Source organism: Sus scrofa, chromosome 9 (genome assembly GCF_054392235.1).
Source record: "Sus scrofa isolate SSC_HxYL_T2T_F1_AM1 chromosome 9, Sscrofa_HxYL_maternal_Yorkshire_Landrace_v2.0, whole genome shotgun sequence".
Classification (NCBI taxonomy): domain Eukaryota; kingdom Metazoa; phylum Chordata; class Mammalia; order Artiodactyla; family Suidae; genus Sus; species Sus scrofa.
In genome coordinates, this window is record NC_139391.1 from 80,459,788 (window position 1) to 80,482,153 (window position 22,366).

A 22,366-nucleotide genomic window follows, 5' to 3' on the forward strand; every position below is an offset into this window, starting at 1 on the left:
TCGCTTTAAAAATAGTTTATTTCCTTTTTCACAAACACTTGAGCCTTCTGACCACTGTGCAAGGCACCACAAATTAAGTAAAAACTTATTATTACAATGTATCTGCCTTACATGATTCAAGATAAAATGGATTTTAAAGGCAAATGGATGCCAAATACAAGAGGTCAGCAGGGGTGAGAGCAGGTACCAGTAATGGGGGGTATAAGTTTTTTCCTACAGTGTTGATTGACACAGGAAGTCATCAGCACACGTGATTTATATGTGCAGTTATCCAAAATGAGCCCGACCAGGAGAGGTGCTGTGTCTCCTAATTTCTCTGTCTATAGAGTAAAATGCCAAGAGTACTTCCCTAAAGTACACAGACTTTACCCCAGTAGTCTTAGTACCAGTAACAGAATATGATTATTAAACATCTTCAATGTGGCTTTCATTACAAAAGAACATGTTTCACATAAAAGCTTCATAATATAATCCAGAGACAGAATTAGTGCATGTTTAAAATCTGAAGCCAAGCTGGCTCTTTCTGATAATGTTTTCATTTCTTCCAGTGTTTTTTACTTTTATAAGTATGCACCCAGTTTCCTACCAGGTTAAATATACACAGACCACTTGCTCTGAGCACCATGATTGCCTTTCAGTAGCCTCTGTGGGACTCTAATCCTAATCCAGGGAGAACGGTTCTAATTTCTATTCAGATTTATTCCTTCCCCCAAGTCAGGTTAGTGTTTACCAAATCCTAGCAAATGTTAGGTTGGTGAGCAGAGACCCCAAGACTAATTACAAATAATTTCCCAATGATCTAGTTAAGAAAACACACAAAAAATAAATGATTTCACCTTATAAAAGGCATTGACTTGCATTTAAACAGGAGATGGACGTGAAAGGAATGAAGCGTTGCTTCAGTCTGAGAAGGGGCCTCCTTTACTGCAGTAACAACAAAGCTACAGCAACAGCCCAGGGCTAGTCCTCCTATGGGCCTCCCCTGAGGGCTTGTGAGGTAGATGCTGACGGCTTGAAGAGAGGTAGGTAAAGTCCAAATTTGTTTTCAATCCCTGCAAACGTTGCAACTGCCAGTTTGTAGCCACCCACGTGATCAGGATTGGGAGCAGGCAGTGTGATCCTGGATTTAGGAACTGGCTCTGATCCCATGGGTTTCCTAAAACAAGAGAAAATAGAGGGAGAATATTTAAAAAAAAAAAAAAAAACTTGGTAAAAACAAAATTCAACGACTGCTAACACCTGGATCTTGAGGAGCTGCAGAGATCTAGTTAGCTGTGTCTCCCCTTTTGAAATGAGTTTGAAGACATGATTTGAGCATTTTCCTACATCTTTTCTTTTTCTTCACAGGGACTAAAGTGACGAGCTTTTCTCAATGAGGAGGGTACTAAAAGCAGTTCAAGTTTAGCAGGATACTCACACTCCTCCAAAGTCAATATAGAACCATCGCTGTAGCAATTCGTAGGTCAGCAGAGTTACACCAAACTGGGGAGAGGACCGAAACACACGAGCTTTGAAAAAAATTGGGAATTACAGATATAATTAGATCTTAAAGATTCACCTGATACCAAAGGTTTAGTTAAGAGCAAATTATTTCCATACCTCCGGCTCCTTTCCACAAAGCTTTTGGGCCCTCTTCCCGCAGTATCTTCCAAAAGCAGTCTATCACTCCGCTGTAAGTGGTCTGGCCAGCCCTGGCGGCCACCTGTAATCGCGTCTTGATAACATCAGCAGGGGTCACTAAAGATGCCGCAGGCATACCTGTAGGAAAGACACCAGCTTCGCAGTCCACTCACATTCTCGCTATATAAAAATAACTGTGCTTTGAACTGCTGGTCATGGAAAGAAAGTTAAGAAATGAAATGCCTCTTTCACTGTCCCCTCTGGGAAGCACAGCTGTGACTCTCTCCTCAGCAGTGATGGAGACTCAAAGCCACCCTCTCCTTCTGCCAATTGCCAACTTCCGTTTGCTACGTTTATACTCTTAAACAGTGTTAGGGAATTATTTATCAATACAAGGACTTGAAGAGGTTGAGAACAAATGGAGAAAGTTTTTTTTTTTTTTATTTCTTTCTTATGAAATCAGAAAGTTATTAGGTCTGATTTTACAGAGGTGAAGCTTGTTATCCATTTCCTCTTCCTGCTTTTCTGCGGCTGCTGGCAGGCCCCAGAGGTGCCTTCTAGCACACACTCAACCACCCCCAGCCCCTCCAAACCCCAAACTCTCCAGTTACACCAAAAAAAGACTTTACTGATAGCTAAACAAACACTGTGTGTGGGGGGTGGGGTGGGGGGTACCTGAGAGGGAGGCTCCCACAGATATCATTCTAGGATTCCTCTTTCTTATGACTGACATTTCGGACAGGGACAGAAAGCTTAAGATTTATATTGGCTGATAATCAATGAAAAAGAAACAACAACAACAGCAACAAAAAAACCCTCCCAAAATTACCAATGGGAAATTTTTCTACGGTCATTTTATCCAAACTGGGGCAGCCCATGTTTAGATTTTTTAAAAGCGAGACTGTACTCAGAAGACACTGTCTCTTATGGTTTTATTACTTTTCCATTATGAACCTATTCCAAACCAAATTGGTCAAATGCAGATGCATAAATCTCCTTTGCTTTTTTTAAGGCTTAATAATTCTGTAAGAATTTCTGTCCAAACCAACTGTGGTCTGGCTCACAACCCCATCTCATCCTTCTAACAGACAGCTTTAAAGTTACAGTGTGTGCATATGTGCCTGGGGAAAATCCACAGAGTACACGTTTGCATTTATATCACTAAGCTCTATCTTTTCCTTGTCCATCTCTACGGAGCTCCCCGAACAGTCATCTTAAGTAACAGGTTTTATAAAATGCATCACATTTTTGCATGTGAAAAGGCTCACTTTATATCCAATGCTTCGCTGGCTAAGTCATACTGAATTTCCTATTAGCTTGGATGAATTATTTTAACTTTGAGCCAGGAATTTATCCTCCAACATAATGGAAGGAAACATGAAAAATGCTTAGAAACCCACTGTGTTCACACCACCAATTTTGTTTTACTTCCTGGTTTAGAAAGAGTTTAGCAAGGCTGTCTGCTTTAGACACGCAATAAAATCCTCCTTACAACAGTGGGCAGGCATGTCAGAGTGTGACTGTGAAAGACATACAAGCAATAAAATGGGTAAAAAGTTTCCTTCAGTTAGGGCAGCGAGGAGAGACACTGATTAGTGGAATAAAAATGTCCAGAGAAACATGTAAGGTGTTCAGCAAGTTGTCTGGCAAACTGATTGGTGTATGTGTGGACTGGGAGACAGGGGATGCTGGAAATATGGCTGCCTGCACACAACTCTCATCCTCTCCATCCCCAGCTCGGCCTCTCCTAGGAGGATGGCCGCCAGGCTTGGGAAAGACCGTGGATATCCCTGTGCACAGCGGAGTTCTGGTGTGGAGGTTTGCTAAATGCGCCTGGACACCAGCACCGGGCTGCTCCAAAGCAAGGCAAGGAAAGCAGCATCTACTGAAAACGAGTTTGGCCACCAGGATGTGCTGCGTTAAGGGGCCAGTGGTGGCAAAGACTCTGAGAAAGTGTGCCTGGTCTCTCCTGGCTTCCAAAAGGCTAAGACAACATTGATAGAGAGGTCAAGTTTTCTCCATTCCCAAAGACGGGGAAGCAAGAGGAGGCTAGGAAACAGGGAGGCTTCTTCTAGGTTCCTCAATAAGAAGGGGACTGGCACTTACCTGATGCTTCAGTGATGAGACAAATATGTGACCTTGGGGCCACTCACTACCTGTGTGACAGGAAGAACTTGGGGTATTCTTCATCCAAGGAAAAATCAGAACTCTTTAAGGGGGCGCCCAGCAGCTAGAGTGTACAGGTTTATTTACAACGAAAAGAAAGCATGATGGGCAAAACATGACATTGGTGGGAGATACTGGGAATACACAGGGAATATGTCCACTATTTTATAATGACAAGTGAAATATAACCTTTAAAATTGTGAATCACTATGTTGTACACTTTAAAATTATATAATACTGTACATCAACTACACGTCAAAAAAAAAAAAACAAACAAACAAAAAAACCCGGCAAAGATCAATAAACAGGTATCATACAGGAAAAAAAATACAATTTGGGGCAAGAGTCAGCCTTAATTTTCACAAATATCCCACTAGTGTTCGTAAAGAATGTGTTTCTCTGTTTATGGAACACAAAGTTAATATCGACTGATTTCAAATGAAGCTTAAGAATTTGCCAAAATCCCTTTGCATCCTTATCTATATTACCTATTTGATATATCAGTTTCTATGAAAAGTGAAAAAATTTTCATTTGGAAATATTCTCACCATACTTTCAAGTTGAGGTTTTATAAGACAATATTAGGTTGATCATACAGAGAGGCTGATAATTTCTATCTTTCCTAAGTATAAAACATGCCTCTGTGCTTCTGAATGCTGTTGTTAAATTCCCAATCACATTTAGTTTGACATTAATATTGCTACATTTGCTTACTGTTGGTATTTGCCTGGTACATAGTTTTCAATCCATTCTCTTTCCATCTTTCTATGTCACTGTTTTCCCAAACTTGAGGTGACTCGATTTTCTTGCACAATTTGGCTGAAAGTGTTTAACTAGGAGCACTGAACATATTCAGCTGTGGCTTGTAGGCTGATTCCCGCCATCCTGGACTAGTGATGGCTTTTATTTTCTCTGCTTTTAGGTGTTTTCCTTTTGACTTCCACCCTTTCCTGACTAGTTCAATTTGTCTAAACAGCGTATGCATTTGTTACACGGGTGTAGTAATTGGTGTGTACAGCTGACAAACTCTGACTTCTCTGCGAGCTGAGGTTGGGGCACCCCCTCCCTTTGTCTTCCTTTCTGTGACCTGCCTCCCAATGACCCCCCTTGTATAAAAACATACCAAAGTTACCAGTTATTTAGACTGGCTCTTGGGTTTAACTTTTTTTTTTTTTTTTTTTGCTTTTTTAGGGCCACATCTGCAGCATATGGAAGTTTCCAGGCCAGGGGTCGAATCTGAGCTGCAGCTTCTGGCCTACACCACAGCCACAGCAATGCAGGATCCGAGCTGCATCTGTGATCTACACTGCAGCTTGCGGCAAAGAGAGAGCGCCGGGTCCTTAACCCACTGAGCCACAAAGGGAACTTGGGTTTAACTTTTAATTGCTCTCATATATCCCACATTTTCCTCTTTCTTCAATTCATTTTCATTTTGCCTCTGAGAGGTGTGTGAGGGGTATGTTTGAGTCCTGGCCGGGAGAGACTAACTGGGGTTTTTTGGCCCCCGCTCCTGAAGGCTAGTGTGCTTGCTGGAATGTAACTGCTGTTCAAGACAGCCTCTCACATCCTCTCCTCGCATTCTGAAGGTACCCAGTACTGCAGACAAGAATTCAATCTTCCATTACTGACTGGTTTTCTGTCCTCTTTTCTTGATTGCTTCTCCCTGGGTAACTCCTATTAAATAAATATTAGACCTCTCCAATTGATCCTATGTAGCTCTTAGATTTTCTATTATTTTTCATCTCTCTATTTGTGCTTCATATTCTAGAGATGCTGTTGTTGTTGTTTTTCCCGATGACGTTATTTTTTTAGGTGTCAAATTTGGTGTTTTCCTATGGATTTTTAATTTCGGCAATCCTTTCAACAGCTTTTAAGAAAGCTTCCTGGAGTTCCCGTCGTGGCGCAGTGGTTAATGAATCCGACTAGGAACCATGAGGTTGCAGGTTCGGTCCCTGCCCTTGCTCAGTGGGTTAATGATCCGGCGTTGCCGTGAGCTGTGGTGTAGGTTGCAGACGCGGCTGGGATCCCGCGTTGCTGTGGCTCTGGCGTAGGCCGGTGGCTACAGCTCCGATTGGACCCCTAGCCTGGGAACCTCCATATGCCGAGGGAGCGGCCCAAGAAATAGCAACAACAACAACAACAAAAAAAGACAAAAAAAAAAAAAAAAAAAAAAAGCTTCCTACTGACTGTTCCTTTCCATTCTAAGGCCCGTGATTATAGTTCTTAGAATGTTCTCCTCAGTTCCCTGAGTTGCTGTTTTCTCTGTAATTCTTCTGTTTACTTACCTTATTGCTCCCTCTTGTCTGAGGACCCCTGGCTGTCTACTGACATTCAAGTTCAAAGCACAGGCTGATCTGAGTTGTGGGTGGCTTCCACCACATCCAGGGCCACCCTCACCCACTGGCCTCTTTCCTGAATGGAGGGCTGTCCATAGGCTCAGTGAAATTTGCTAAGGCAAATGCATGAGGCCTGCTAACTGGATGCAGGGGCTAAGCTAGGCTAGCAGGGCAGGGACCTTCAAAATTCTGAAATTGTGGAGTGTTTCACTCTGGAAGCAAAAGGAATTACTTTTTTTTTTTTTTTTTTTCTTGCATCTGTAATAAAGGTCTGTAAGCTTTGTCCAGCTTTTAGTTCTTCATGACTGTCCTCTCCAGGCAAATGGTCCCCTTCTTTAGAATACAGCTCTGGGCTTTTAGCTTGGATTCAAATGTTGCCTGAAGCTCTGTATCAGAAGAAGAGAGAGGAGCACACCGACCTGCCTGCAGTAAATGCAGTTCCTTACCTCTTGGTTAATGATTTACCCCGAAGAGCTCTCCCACACTCCTGGCATTCTATTGTTCACTCAAAGGTTAAAATTATCTGGTTCTGCTCTTACATTAATGAAAGTCCTTTCTCCAGAGGTGTTTAGGGCTGTGGCATTTTCCACTCCAATTTCAGAGTCAGTAATGTTCTGGTTCCTGTCTTCTGAAGGCTGGTGCCAATAAGAAGTTTTTGAAAACATACTTTCTAACATTTTAAGGTATTTGGGAGGAGAGATGGATGAACATGCTCAGTTCATTACCTTGATCCAACCTCTCCACTAACTCAATTTTTTTAAAGGATCTAAGAATTGCTTTTAAGTTATCTTAAGCTTTATGTCCACATAATTTTTAAAAATGCTACATTTTATTTATGTAATTATGTGTCAATAGTACTTTCCCCGAAACTTAATTCTTCTAAAACATTTGTGGAAGCAGTGTGATCAGTCACACAACACTTCCATCTGTATTCTGAACAGGTTTTAAAGATATTCCTGAATTACAACCTGGTCTACTAAAGCTAATTAATTCAAAGGCAAGATCACAAGACCATCATTTCAATTTGACCTGTTCCTCTATCTCACCCCTCTGACAATTAACACCATCTGGTATGAGAGAGTGTAATACCTGAGAAGTATAGTATGAGATATTCTTCATTTGTATTATCCATAAACCGTATGGAAATGCCCTTCATTAATCAAAAAGTAAGAGTTAATGAGAGGGAATTAGAATGTGATTTCTTAATTTCAGGCCCTTTGCTTCAACCTTCCCCTCTGACATAAGGCACTTTGGCTAATGAACACAAATTCAAATACCCAGTTAGTCTAAACTCTATCCTGTGAACTAATGGAGGTGTTCCCAGTATTTAAAGATCTTCCCAGTTTATAATTAGATACATAGATCTCAAAGAAAATTAATACTCTCTATGTTTTAAGATATAAACAACCACCTCTTAAAAAGCTATATATACATACATACATACAAGCACATACTGACTATAGCAATGCAACTTCAAACCAGATCAAATTTTTGAAAAAAAATAGTTACTGAATAACTGAAATTATTGTCAAAACATAAAAAACAAAATTATATTCACTGAACCAGGTACATTTTATATATAATAGGATTGTTCAGTACAAAAAATACATGTATTTTGGAATTCCCGTCGTGGTGCAGTGGTTATCGAATGAGGTTGCGGGTTCGATCGCTGGCCTCGCTCAGTGAGTTAAGGATCCGGCATTGCCGTGAGCTGTGGTGTAGGTCACAGACACGGCTTCAATCTGGCAGTGCTGTGGCTCTGGCGTAGGCTACAGCTCCAATTAGACCCCTAGCCTAGGAACCTCCATATGCTGTGGGTGCAGCCCTAGAAAAGACAAAAACAAAACAAAACAAAACAAAACATGTATTTTGAGTAGGAGATCAATTGAAATATAAAACATGAAAATTCTATTTATATAAAATTGTATTTTATATAAAGTATAAAAATACATATAAAAATAAAATTGAGACATTTCTGTCTTATAGGAAATAAGCTAGTGGTCAATTCCTAGTCCTCACAGCCTCTTTTGAGATAAGCTTTTCTCCCTTCTCGTAATGACAATCACCACACTTTGGTCCTGAGATCTACCTCCCAGGCTTCTGTGCAGACCCTACCAGTGTGTCCCTTCTGAGGAATGGCCTTTGTGCTCCCTGGGACCACAAGGGAAATGTAGAGGTCTGATCTATCTTCCACCCAACAGCCTACACATATGTGGTGCATTTGATGTTCGCTGGCCTTCTTGATGGTGTAGCACTGGGCAAACGTCTTTCTTTTTTTTTTTTTTTTTGTCTTTTTAGGGCCACATCTGAGGCATATAGAGGTTCCCAGGCCATGGGTCAAATTGGAGCTACAGCTCCCCACCTACACCACAACCACAGGAATGCAGGAGAGAGCCACATCTGAGACCTACACTACAGCTCATGGCAATGCCAGATCCTTAACCCACTGAGCGAAGCCGGGGATCGAACCTGCACCCTCATGGATACTAGTCAGGTTCATTTCTGCTGAGCCACGGTGGGAACTCCTTGGTCATATTTCTGATCAAAAGTCTTTTCAACCCTCTCCATGCTGAATGCAGCTCCATGGTGGAGCATGCCAGCAAGGCTATGCAGCCAGTGGACGACTGCCCCTCTTCCTCCCATGCCATCAGTCAACTGCGCATCACTGGATATAGATGTTTACATTCATCTTATTTAAAACAATACAGGCCAGACTCGCTAAAAAGAGGAGAGAAAGAACCCAAATCACCAAAATTATAAATGAAAAAGGAGAAATCACAACGGATACAGGAGAAATACAAAAAACCATAAGAGAATACTATGAACAACTATATGGCAACAAGTTTGACAATCTGGAAGAAATGGACAATTTTCTAGAATCTTACAGCCTGCCAAAACTGAATCAAGAAGAAACAGACCAAATGAACAGACCGATCACTAGAAATGAAATTGAAGAGGTCATAAAATCACTCCCTACAAATAAAAGCCCAGGACCAGATGGCTTCACAGGTGAATTTTATCAAACATATAAAGAGGAATTGGTGCCCATCCTCCTTAAACTCTTTCAAAAGGTTGAAGAAGAAGGAATACTCCCAAAGACATTCTATGAGGCCACCATCACCCTCATTCCAAAACCAGACAGAGATACCACCAAAAAAGAAAACTATCGGCCAATATCATTGATGAATATAGATGCAAAAATTCTCAACAAAATCTTAGCCAACCGAATCCAACAACATATCAAAAAAATTATACACCATGACCAGGTTGGGTTCATCCCAGGTTCACAAGGATGGTTCAACATACGCAAATCAATCAGCATCATACACCACATTAACAAAAAAAAAAGTCAAAAATCATATGATCATCTCAATAGACGCAGAAAAAGCATTTGACAAAGTTCAACATCCATTCATGATCAAGACCCTCGCCAAAGTGGGTATAGAGGGAACATTCCTGAATATAATCAAAGCCATTTATGATAAACCCACAGCAAATATAATCCACAATGGGGAAAAACTGAAAGCCTTCTCACTCAAATCTGGAACAAGACAGGGATGCCCACTCTCACCACTGCTCTTCAACATGGTTTTGGAAGTCTTAGCCACAGCAATTAGACAAACAAAAGAAATCAAAGGCATCCATATAGGAAGAGAAGAGATCAAACTGTCACTGTATGCAGATGACATGATTCTATACCTAGAAAACCCTAAGGACTCAACCCCAAAACTCCTTGAACTGATTAATAAATTCAGCAAAGTGGCAGGATATAAGATTAACATTCAGAAGTCAGTCGCATTTCTGTATACCAGCAATGAAACATTAGAAAAGGAATACAAAAATACGATACCTTTTAAAATTGTACCACACAAAATCAAATACCTCGGAATACACCTGACCAAAGAGGTAAAGGACCTATATGCCGAGAACTATAAAACCTTAATCAAAGAAATCAAAGAAGATGTAAAGAAATGGAAAGATATTCCATGTTCCTGGATTGGGAAAATCAATATTGTAAAAATGGCCATCCTACCCAAAGCAATCTACAGATTCAATGCAATCCCTATCAAATTACCCATGACATTTTTCACAGAACTAGAACAAACAATCCAAACATTTATATGGAACAACAAAAGACCCAGAATCGCCAAAGCAATCCTGAGAAACAAAAACCAAGCAGGAGGCATAACTCTCCCAGACTTCAAGAAATACTACAAAGCCACAGTCATCAAAACAGTATGGTACTGGTATCAAAACAGACAGACAGACCAATGGAACAGAATAGAGAACCCGGAAATTAACCCTGACACCTATGGTCAATTAATCTTTGACAAGGGAGGCAAGAACATAAAATGGGAAAAGGAAAGTCTATTCAGCAAGCATTGCTGGGAAACCTGGACAGCTGCATGCAAAGCAATGAAACTAGAACACACCCTCACACCATGCACAAAAATAAACTCCAAATGGCTGAAAGACTTAAATATACGACAGGACACCATCAAACTCCTAGAAGAAAACATAGGCAAAACACTCTCTGACATCAACATCATGAATATTTTCTCAGGTCAGTCTCCCAAAGCAATAGAAGTTAGAGCAAAAATAAACCCATGGGACCTCATCAAACTGAAAAGCTTTTGCACAGCAAAGGAAACCCAAAAGAAAACAAAAAGCCAACTTACAGAATGGGAGAAAATAGTTTCAAATGATGCAACCGACAAGGGCTTAATCTCTAGAATATATAAGCAACTTATACAACTCAACAGCAAAAAAACCAACCAATCAATGGAAAAATGGGCAAAAGACCTGAATAGACTGTTCTCCAAAGAAGACATACAGATGGCCAGCAAACACATGAAAAAATGCTCAACATCGCTGATTATAAGAGAAATGCAAATCAAAACTACCATGAGATACCACCTCACACGAGTCAGAATGGCCATCATTAATAAATCCACAAATAACAAGTGCTGGAGGGGCTGTGGAGAAAAGGGAACCCTCCTGCAATGTTGGTGGGAATGTAAACTGGTACAGCCACTATGGAGAACAGTTTGGAGATACCTTAGAAATCTATACATAGAACTTCCATATGGCCCCGCAATCCCACTCTTGGGCATCTATCCGGACAAAGCTCTACTTAAAAGAGACATATGCACCCGCATGTTCATTGCAGCACTATTCACAATAGCCAGGACATGGAAACAATCCAAATGTCCATCAACAGACGATTGGATTTGGAAGAGGTGGTATATATACACAATGGAATACTACTCAGCCATAAAAAGGATGACATCATGCCATTTGCAGCAACATGGATGGAACTAGAGAATCTCATACTGAGTGAAATGAGCCAGAAAGACAAAGACAAATACCATATGATATCACTTATAACTGGAATCTAATATCCAGCACAAATGAACATCTCCTCAGAAGAGAAAATCATGGACTTGGAGAAGAGACTTGTGGCTGCCTGATGGGAGGGGGAGGGAGTGGGAGGGATAGGGAGCTTGGGCTTATCAGACACAACCTAGAATAGATTTACAAGGAGATCCCGCTGAATAGCATTGAGAACTATGTCTAGATACTCATGTTGCAACAGAAGAAAGGGTGGGGGAAAAACTGTAATTGTAATGTATACATGTAAGGATAACCTGACCCCCTTGCTGTACAGTGGGAAAAAAAAAATACAGTACTCATCTTTCTTATTAATTCATAAACATTTTCAGGCATTTAAATTGGGATTTTCAGGTAAATAATCATTTTCAAATAATGACAGATTCACTTCTTCTTTTCTAATGTTTATGCCTCTTACTTCTTTCTCCTGTTTTACCTCATTGAGTGGCACCTCCAAAATGAGGCTGAAAAACAGGATGACAGAAACATCCTCAACTTTAAGGAGAATGGTGGTTATGACACCTGCCATTTGGCTTCTGTTTTCTGTTATGAAATTAAGAAAGTAACTTAGTTCTTGTAACACATTTTATATAGGTTTGCGGAATACACAAGATCACCAAGCTTTTTCTTTCAGGACAAAAAACCAATGAAAAGGTCTGTCTTACAGGCAAGGGTAAGACGGACCAAAGAAGGAACGTGAATGTTCTGTAGTCAGTGTGGCAGCTAGCTCCCGAAAGGGGCCCCATGGTCTCCACCTCCTGATGCACACCTCTGCCTCTGTGTCCTCTCATTAAATAGGGCTGATCGGTATGACTAATGGGACAATGTGGAAATGAAGGAGGGAGACTTCCAGGGCTTGGTTGTAAAGCCATGCAACCTCTACTTTTCCTTTCTCTTCTTCTCTCCTTCCTCCCCCGAACTCCTCCTTCCCTGTCCCTCCCTCTCTGATCTAGCTCTGGGGGAAGCCAGCCATCATGGCCTGAGGACATCCAAGGACCTCTGGAAAGGCCATGGGGCAAGGAACTGAAGTATCCTGCCAATGGCCATGCAATGGTGCCATCATGAAAGTGTATCCTCCAACCCGTCAGGCCTTCCAAAGCTCTGGCTGATGTCTCAGCTGCTACTTACGAGACTGGAGCTCCCTTAGAGATAAGCTGCTCCTGACCCACAGAAACGGGGATGATAAACATTTGTTGTTTTAAGCTGGTAAGTTTTGGGGCAATTTCTGGCTGATGTCTTGACCTGAGCTAAAGGCTCCCAGATAAGCTGTTCCTGACCCATGAAAAACAGGGATAATAAACACTTGTTTTAAGCTGGTTAAGTTTTGGGGTAATCTGTTACACAGCAATAAACAAATAATACAGAAGGTATCTGGAAAAGAACTCTAAAAGGTAACAGGATGGCTAGAGGGCTAAAATAACAACAGCATGGAGATGTAAACTAATTAAAACTTTCAATAATAATATGGTAGCACCTTAAAAACAATCACGTATCTATTTTTTTAACCAGCAAACTCATTACAGAGAATTTCTTTCTCCAAAGAAAATAATACAAAATAAGGGAAAACTCTTTAAGCACAAATATGTTTTTTAACAATATCTTGTATTTAAATTTTTTTTTTTTTAACTTTTGTCTTTTTCTAGGGCTGCACTCGCAGCATATGGAGGTTCCCAGGCTATGGGTCTAATCAGAGCTACAGCTGCCAGCCTACACCAGAGCCACAGCAACGCAGGATCCAAGCTGTGTTTGTGACCTACACCACAGCTCATGGCAACGCCGGGATCCTTAACCCACTGAGGGAGGCCAGGGATTGAATCCACAACCTCATGGTTCCTGGTAAGATTTGTTTTTGCTGTGCCACGACGGGAACTCCTAAATTTTTTTTTGAAAAAAGTTTATCTAAGCTTGAAGGTATGCCTCAATTAAAAATTCTGCTTATAGTGTTTTAAATTACATGTGATAAAATTGATATTACTATTGAGCATTTAGAAATACTTACTATGTGCCAGGTACTTTTCTGGATCTTTGTATCTATTAATTCACTTATTCCTCAAAATGATCTTATAAGACCAAGACTATTCTTATCTCCATATACAGGTGAAAACACAAGCAGAGAGGGATTAGGTCACACAATTCTCAGTGGGGAAATTGGAATATGAACCCAGGTAGTCTGAACCCACAATACAAGCCATTTTGCTATGATGGTTAAAAATGCTTCATGGGAGTTCCCGTCGTGGCGCAGTGGTTAACGAATCTGACTAGGAACCATGAGGTTGTGGGTTCGATCCCTGCCCTTGCTCAGTGGGTTTACGATCCGGCGTTGCTGTGAGCTGTGGTGTAGGTCGCAGATGCGGCTCAGATCCCGCGTTGCTGTGGCTCTGGCGTAGGCCAGTGGCTACAGCTCTGATTGGACCCCTAGCCTGGGAACCTCCACATGCCGCAGGAGCGGCCCAAGAAATAGCAAAAAAAAAAAAAAAAAAAAAAAAGCTTCAGGAGTTCCCGCTGTGGCATGACAGGATCAGCAGCATTGCTACAGTGCCAGGACGCAGGTTCAATCCCCAGCTGGGTACAGTGGGTTAAAGGATCTGGCATTGCCACAGCTGCAGCTAAGGTCACAACTGTGGCTCAGATCTGAGCCCTGGCCCGGGAACTCCATAAGCCATGTGGTAGCCAAAAAAGAAAAAAAGAAAAGTTTCAGATATGATACTAAGTGAAAGTGCGTACCCACAGTGCGATCACAACTCTGTTAAAAACCATCCAAGGGAGAGAAATTAGCAAAAATGTTAAATGGTGATTATCTTACAGTCATGGAATAATGAATACTATTATTTACCCTTTCTGATACTTTCCAAATAGTTTACAGTGATCAGTATTATTTTCATAATCATACCAAAAACAGAAGACAATAAACTTGAAAAGAAAAAAAAAATCCACTTATAATTTTTACAGCTCTGGTAGCATGGATTTCCAAGGAGATCTACCCAGAGACAAATTCATGCCTGGGTAACTATCCTCTCCAAGAGAAGAGCTAAAGGCAAAGTTTTTGTGGTGCAACAAAACAAAAGCTTGAAAAGAAAACAAAGCTTGGAGAGTGTCCTAGACTTTGATGGGAGCTCTAATACTTATCTTCTGATTTCACAACTGATTTTTGGAGTGATTTACAGACAGACTCTCTTGGATTCAATATAATACTGGGTAACATTTACTGAGCTAACATTTACTCTATGCTAGGCTGCCTGCTAAGCCCCTCACCTGGGTGCTCTCACTAGAGCCTCGCAACCACACTCTGTAGTCGGTATAATTTTCATCTCCCTTTACAGCTGCGGAAACCAAGGCTTGGGGATCTTAAGTATCTTGCCCAAGGTCACATACTACCTTATTTCAAGTAAGTAACTGGAAATAAATTGTATTATACTCTTCTGGTTCAAAAAGTATTACCACTTATACCTATGTAAATGACATATAAAGGACATATAAATGGCCAAACTAGAAAACTGGGAATTCTATATTCTACTCTTAAAATCATGATTTTCTGATTTAGGTAGAATAGCTCAGGGGCTACTCATACAACGAGGCTCCCTGAGCTGCCAGGAAAGGATGACTGTTTCATATACCAACATCACCACCTTTGAAGAAAAGGGATTAACCAAGAATTAAAGAGGAGCTGCATGGGTTCCTGCCTCCAGGGCTCCCCAGGCTACAGGCAGGACACAGGGGCCCCCAAAACAGCAAACAACTTCTCCAAGCAGGGGGTCGTACTCATGAGACTCCAGCCACATGTCTGATGAGAACAGCACCTGTATCAAAACTGCTTGGACCCAGGCATCCCAAGACTGCCTTAGGGTCTGTTAGCTCATTAAATGTTTGTCACCACCTGGGGAGCTAATCCAGACTGTTCTAGCCTTTAGGGTCTCTAAACAAGGAGGAGCATCAAAGAATGAACTGATCCCTGCTGGGGCTATAATCAAATTTCCTCTAGGGATTTACATTAGGAATGCAGAAGCCAACCTCAGCATCTAGTTTCTCCTATGGATATTTTCACTGTAGTGCTGAAGAAAAGACACCAGTCACTTCTCTCCGGGATTCGATATATACACACACTGCAATCTTATAACCTCACACAGCCAGCAGGAAACAGTATCTAATAGACCCAAGCTACTGCTGGTTCTACTGCATTTCTTTTCTCTCAATGATGACAACTGCTTAAATTCTGGACAAGCTTTCACGTACTATTTTGGTGAGACACCTTCAAGGCCCAGGTATTAACATTTTTAAAAACCTCTGACTGAACAGTTCTTTCTTACACTATGAAGTGAAACCATGGAACAACATGGACCTTGAATTAGAATCCAACAATACCACAAAGTGCACTAATGTCTAATGAGCTTTTTTCTTTTTTTGGAGATAAGAAATTAAGCTTGTCTAAGAGTCTAAACTGCCAGAAGTGAGATTAATTTCTTTCCTTTTCTTTTCAGTAGCTCTTCAAAGCAATCTACAGCCATCTCATATGTACCCTGTCAAGAGCTATAAGCAAAAATTCCAGTGCAGTGGCCTGGGTGGGAACACAGCTTTGGGAATACTCACCCGCTATGGCGCCAGCTAAGAGCAGGCTTCCAGGGCTAATCTGCCCATCTTCGCTTGCAAGGGAAGCCTTCACATGAGCATAGCATGGGAAGTAGATGGCCGAGAAAGGAATGTCTCGCAGAAAGCATGCTTTGGCACCCTGTGCATTTGAAAAGGAAGAAAAACCACATGAAACACATATCCCATTGAGAAGATCAAGCTTCTTTGGAACTTACCTCGGGACAAAATATTCCTGGAGAAGACCAAATTTGTACTTACAAGTTGAAAGGGGAACAGAAAAAAAAAAAAAAAAAAAAAAAAACCCCAAATTCTACAAGGAATAAATCAGAATTTTGTTTTAAAAGTAAAACATTTTATTGTGTGGTATAAGGGAGAGGGGAGAATGCTTGTTTATTCTAATGGGATGTGGACGAAAACGTTTTCGGAACTCTGCCTGCAGCATCCTTTTAAATCCTGAACTGATGGCAGGTCACTGGCATAGCAAGGAGGATCTGTTTTCCCAAGATGGGTAGCAACAACCAAGATGCCTCTTTGTTTACACATTAGGAAGCAGACAAATTATAGGGGTGGTGGGGAAAAGGGGTTTATTTTTTGTATTATTTGAGATTCTGATGAAAATGTTGGACTAGAGAGAAAAAATTATACATATGTAAAAAATTATATACCATTTCAAGGGGTTCATGGATCCCCTAATTTATTCATATACATACCCTACTCCCTAGGGTTTACTGATAAATGCCTGTACTAAAGCCTCAAAATGTTTGTGATAATTCCTATACATTTAAGAGCCGTGTGTAGCACAATTAGCAATTAAGGCAAAGGCTTCACCAAATAATTTCTGGTGCCAAAATAATGCTATAGGGAGGCCTTGAAAACTGATGCATGCCCAGAGAGATGATATAAAATTATAATGAAAACCACACACATATATCACATTTTAGGTAGGCTAAATGGGAAGGAAGCCCCGCTCCCCCTTTGCCCAACACTTAATGATTTAATAGTATTTCTTTCCCAGATTTCTAGTACCTAAAAAGTTTTACCAAATTTAGAGATTCCTCAAAGAAAATAATGAATCCATCCAGATTCCACAGATCTAGCCAAGCCCGATGACATTTATTGAGGTCGGGTCTTGGGTATTTGCCCGATGCTGGGCTCCAGTCTGTCAAAGTTCCTTAACACTACGCATTTGTTGCTGCAGCCTTTGCTCTCTGACACCCCCATGACACTCCTGAAGCACCCCAAGCTTGTGGGTGATCAAACCCTTAGTCTTTTTCACGTGAACTGCTATTAACCTAGGTCTATTGTAACTTAATTAGTTGTCTTAAACAGGTAACATAAGCAGGGCTTTATGTTTAATCCTATTAAACTTCATCCTAATTTGGCCCGTCCTTCCAACCAGAACAAATGCTTGGAATCTGGATTGTCACATTGGCTATTCCTCAATCAACTCATCTATGGACGTGAATGTGTTAAGCTGCCTCTGTCCACTTCAAGTACAGATACTTTAAACAAAAAGAAAAAAAAAAAAAAGGACCGATCTTCATCACATACTGTCAATCAGCCCACACTTCTTTAACCTCCAAACTGTTAAATGCCTAACTGAAAAGAAGAACCACAAAATCCACCACATCCAAATTCCTCATTTTATACATGTGCAAACTGATGCCCAGGATAATTAATCTATCAATTGCACTTTTATTAAAGGCCATGCTGTTGCCTTGCTCAAGGGACCTCTTTGCAGGCAGTGCCAGGGACAGGTCCAAAACTCAGGATTCTAGAGTTTTTTCCACCTCCTCCAGCTTTTTCAAGGGGAAAAAGTACAGTGTAACACCAATATCCACATAGCACCCAATCCTTTCCTAATGATTGTTTGTTTTTTTTTTTTTTAATTACAATTCAGGGAGTTACTATGTGAGGGTAGCACTATCATCCATTTGTTGGTCTATTTTCACTTCCTTTTCCTTATTTTGGCTCCAAGCCTTCCTGTACGTTCTGCTCGATATCTGCCCACATGCAGACTTTGTTCAGGTGATATTTGAATATCAGACAACCAACTCAAATTAAGATCAGTTAAATCTTCTTCATGTCTGGCTCCCTCAATACAGTGAAAAACACTGCCATATTACTGACTTCCTAAACAAATCACTTTGGAGTAATTATTTAGGTTGATATAATTCCTCTTTGCACAAATTTTTTTACTAAATCTATCAGGTTTTATTTGTTTTTTGCTTTTTAGGGCCACGCCCATGACACATGGAGGTTCCCAGGCTAGGGATCAAATCAGAGCTGTAGCTACCATCCTATGCCACAGCCACATCGACTCAGGATCCGAGCCATGTGTGCGAACTACACCACAGCTCACAGTAATGACAGATCCTTAACCCACTGAGTGAGACCAGGGATCAAACCTATAACATCATGGTTACTAGTTGGATTTGTTTCGCTCCACCACAACAAGAACTCCCTAAATCTATCAGTTTTTACTGCTGACCTCCTCTCCCAAATCTTTGCATCTTACAGAACTTTATATACTCTGCTCAATTTTTTTTTTGCTGGTAATATTTTTTCCTTTAAAATGCACCCCTGATTATAAAATATTAAGTGCTTACCACAGATAATATAGAAAAGTATTGCAAATGTAAACTGCCCTTCATTTTCAACAGCAAGAGATAAACACTGCAATCTGTTTGGAACAGCAACTTCAACAGTAATATCAACACCATTCCACAGTTAGGATCATGCTTCTGTGGTTCAGTTGTGCCTTTCCTTCTCCTTAAAGTCATGCTCTGTGGTTTTTGGTTTTCTCTTGGCTGGAGGGCAGGGGGGGGGGCAGTGAAGGGGCTATAGGGTCTAACATTTCCTTTCCTCAGCTATACTGCCTACATTTCATTTCTATATGTTGTTCCATCACAGTTCTGGCTGTCCTACGGATTAGGTTCGATATCTTGACCCTTATCCAAACTTTGTCATGACTTCACTTTCCCATCTTCCTCTCCGGGTCAGCCTGATTCCTCTTAGGTAAAGCTACTCAATGGCCCATTCATCTGATCTTTTGAGGTACTTATCACTCTGCATCTTCTTTGATGATTGCTAAGCTAGGACCAGCAGCCTCTTAAATGCCTCCTCTTTATTCATTTAAACCCAAACCACCACCCTTTCCAAGAAAGAAGATAGACAAGGAGTAGATTCCACAGGGCTCCACACTGTCTACACTTTCTCAATGCTGTTCTGCGTTCTCTTCATGCTCGGTTATCTGCCTGTGTCAGTGTTGCCTCTTTCAGCGCATAAGTGACTAGGAGCCAGAAACTACTGTCTGATTTAATTCAGAAAACATTAAAATCTTTGGCTGTTAGTTCGGGCCTAAGACATGTTCCTGGTGACACTGATTTGGCATTGCCAGCTCCCACAGAAAACAGCCCAACTAAATAAAGAGAGAAATGAGAGGCTTTGGGATACACTGTTAGGTTTCTGCAAGCAAAAGGAACTCATTTCTTGGAAAAGTATATCAGAAGCCAACATGAAGCTCTTAGCATTTCAAACAAAAACATATAATTTATTGTGGATACAACAGAGATTAGAAAGAAGTAGAAGATAATTTTATACTAGAATAGAAAAAAAAAAAAGGCGGGGGGATGGGGAGGAGAAAGCCATTAACACCTCTTACATTGTTTGTATTCAATATAATCAGAAGACCAAGGGAAAACATGATCTGAAATTGGAAACATCCATGTGACAAGAGCAAGGTCAAGTGAAGCAGCAGCTGGGTTTTCCCAAGAAGGGACTCCCCCCACTTTGCTGAAATCATGACAATAAATTATCTATCAGTGTAAGAACAAGAGCCTAATAAGAGGTTTGATGTGCTTTAAGGGATGTTAGAAAACCGTTCCAGATGAGTACAAGAAAAATGACTTCACCAAAACACAAATGAACAAGCAAACAAATAAAAAAGCATACATCCAAGGAATAGGAGGAGCCACAATGTGAAACACTAAAGGAAAGATGGTTGGGAAAATGCTGTCTCAGCGATCAGACAATGTGGTCAAATAATGTCTGTGTGCTGGAGCAAAGCTGGGACTCTAAGACATCTCAGGTTTCCGATTATCTGAGAAAAAGGAAGAAGAGGAAAAGTGAAGGAAGAAAGCTATCTTGTGGAATGGCCACCATCCCTGGTCCACAGAGGCAGCACAGTCTTGCCAGCTAGTTAAAACATTTTAAAAACATGAAAGTTCCCCTTGTGGCTCAGTGTGTTAATGACCTAACATCTCCGTAAGGATGCAGTTTGATCCTCGGCCTTGTTCAGTGGTTAAGGATCTGACCTTCCTGCAAGCTGCAGCATGGGTCACAGATGTGGCTCAAATCAAGGGTAGTTGTGGCTGTGGCATAGGCCAGCAGTTGCAGCTCTGATTTGACTCCTAGTCCAGGAACTTCCATATGTTGCAGGTGCAGCCACAAAAAGAAAAAAAATTAAAAAACTTCGTTTCCACTGATTGAGGTATGAAGAACCCCTGGTAACTGAGAAAGGTACCATTCCCTCTATCACTGTGTAGTGTAAAGAGCATGGGGGGAAATTAAGCTCCAAACCTTTCTCGACTGCCAAAAAGGCCAAAGGTTACCCTCTTCAGGGCAGGGAGGAGGACTGGGGTTTAGGAGTAAATGAGGAAATAATTATTAAAGTCCCATGTAAAGTATCAACTCCAAAACAAGTGTGAGGGACGGTGGGGACAGGAGGTCTGTGACCCTGTCTTTTCCCAGCGCCTGTATCCTCCCAGGCCAGCACCTGCTCAGGTATCTGGGGCATCAACTCCTCTGAGTCATGAGGCAGCCCTGGCCTCTCTCACACCCCAGGCATCAAAGCCCAATTTCCAAGCAAGGCTAACTTTGCACAAGGTTAGAGAAAAAGGCACAGACTTATTAAATTTCGCTGGTCTTCTTTCCCAGCCACTTCCTTCGGGTCTCAGGCGAAAAGGCAGGTGCCAATTTGTAAGGCAGCCTCAGGCCATACCTGACCTGTTGCTCCAGCACAATGAAAAGGGAGGCAGGATGTGAAGAAGGCTTTTAAAGTTCCAACAGTGGGAATGTTTCCCGGATTCCTTGATAAATCCTTCACTCTGTGGTGAACACCCATTCACCAGTCCTACATCAAAACAGAAACCTGTTTGACTTGATTTCTACTTGCCCCACGTACAATTTTTACTAAGTGATCAGCCATTCTGAACAGGCAGCTTTTTAATAAAGGGAAACATTCCATGCTGCCCAAGTGTCTGCGTCAGCAACACGAAAATAATGACTTTGACCATTAAAAAATTAATAAATGACCAAGTGTGTACCACCTAAGATAAATCTTTAAATGTTCCTCCCCATAAAAAAATCCCCACATTTCCCTGCTCTAGGAAGTCCTGCCTTCAGATGTTCTCTGGTTACCCGTGAATTTCCTTTACGCACACAGTAAAGTCACCTGGGGGAAATTAATAAATGAAAAATGCAATCATCTAATCTCTTACTCTTCATTAAAACACTTTCTTCAAAGAGGGAAAATTATTGTTTTGTTGTTGTTGTTGTTTCCTTTTTATTAAAAGTCCTACTAACAACAGAGAGAACACTACAAGACCTCTCAGGAGAGACTCATACGTGAAAAAAATCAGAATGAAAACTCAGATCTAGTTTAATTATCAATTCTGACTCCATTCCAATCCCATCTCCCTCCAAAGTCTCGAGGGAAACTTCTTTAAGGGTAGGCCTCACTTCAAGTTCATAGTTCATGATGGACACAGGACAATTAAATAGGCTTAGGAATGCTGGCCACAGTATCACCATGGCCAAGGAATTACTTCCTTTGCTTCTCATGCCCCCCCCCCTTTTTTGATGTGGACACTATGTTGAAAGCCCAAAGGAGCTTTAATCAACTCTTAAGTTGCTAGAATCATCCACCCAAGTTTACTCTGGCAGATCTGTCTAGCATGAAATTGTCAAAAGATCTAACACCAAAGGACTGGTATCTTACATACATATGCTGCTATCTCTGTGTTTTTTCCTTCTTTTAAAGCTCTACTTCTTGGATGCTATCACACCTGCCCCACCAATCTGAGAGGAAAAAACAGTTCTGAAGGATGGTGGCTGATAAAGAAGTCAGGGCCAGGGCAGGTCTGTTCACATGCTAATTCCTGCTTGTTCTAGCTATACCTGCAAATACAGCTCTGAACAGCCTATTTCTAATACAGGGGAAGGTAATTACACTCACAAAGGCACCTCTGTGTCAGGGCTGGGCACCC

At 41.1% G+C, this 22,366-nt stretch overlaps 1 protein-coding gene across 8 annotated transcripts in view; it reads right to left on the reverse strand.

Annotated features, from left to right (window-relative positions):
- Window positions 1-22,366, reverse strand: part of SLC25A13 (solute carrier family 25 member 13) — a 524,650-nt gene continuing 502,284 nt past the window's right edge. For all 8 annotated transcript variants that reach the window (XM_084977077.1, XM_084977075.1, XM_084977076.1 and 5 more), the window contains 4 exons: window positions 16,098-16,236; window positions 1,600-1,758; window positions 1,418-1,508; window positions 1-1,156 (listed from right to left, as the gene is read on the reverse strand). In XM_084977077.1, the coding sequence (XP_084833203.1) occupies window positions 970-1,156; window positions 1,418-1,508; window positions 1,600-1,758; window positions 16,098-16,236 (576 nt within the window). In that variant the 3' untranslated portion in view covers window positions 1-969. The remainder of the gene's footprint in view (window positions 1,157-1,417; window positions 1,509-1,599; window positions 1,759-16,097; window positions 16,237-22,366) is intronic.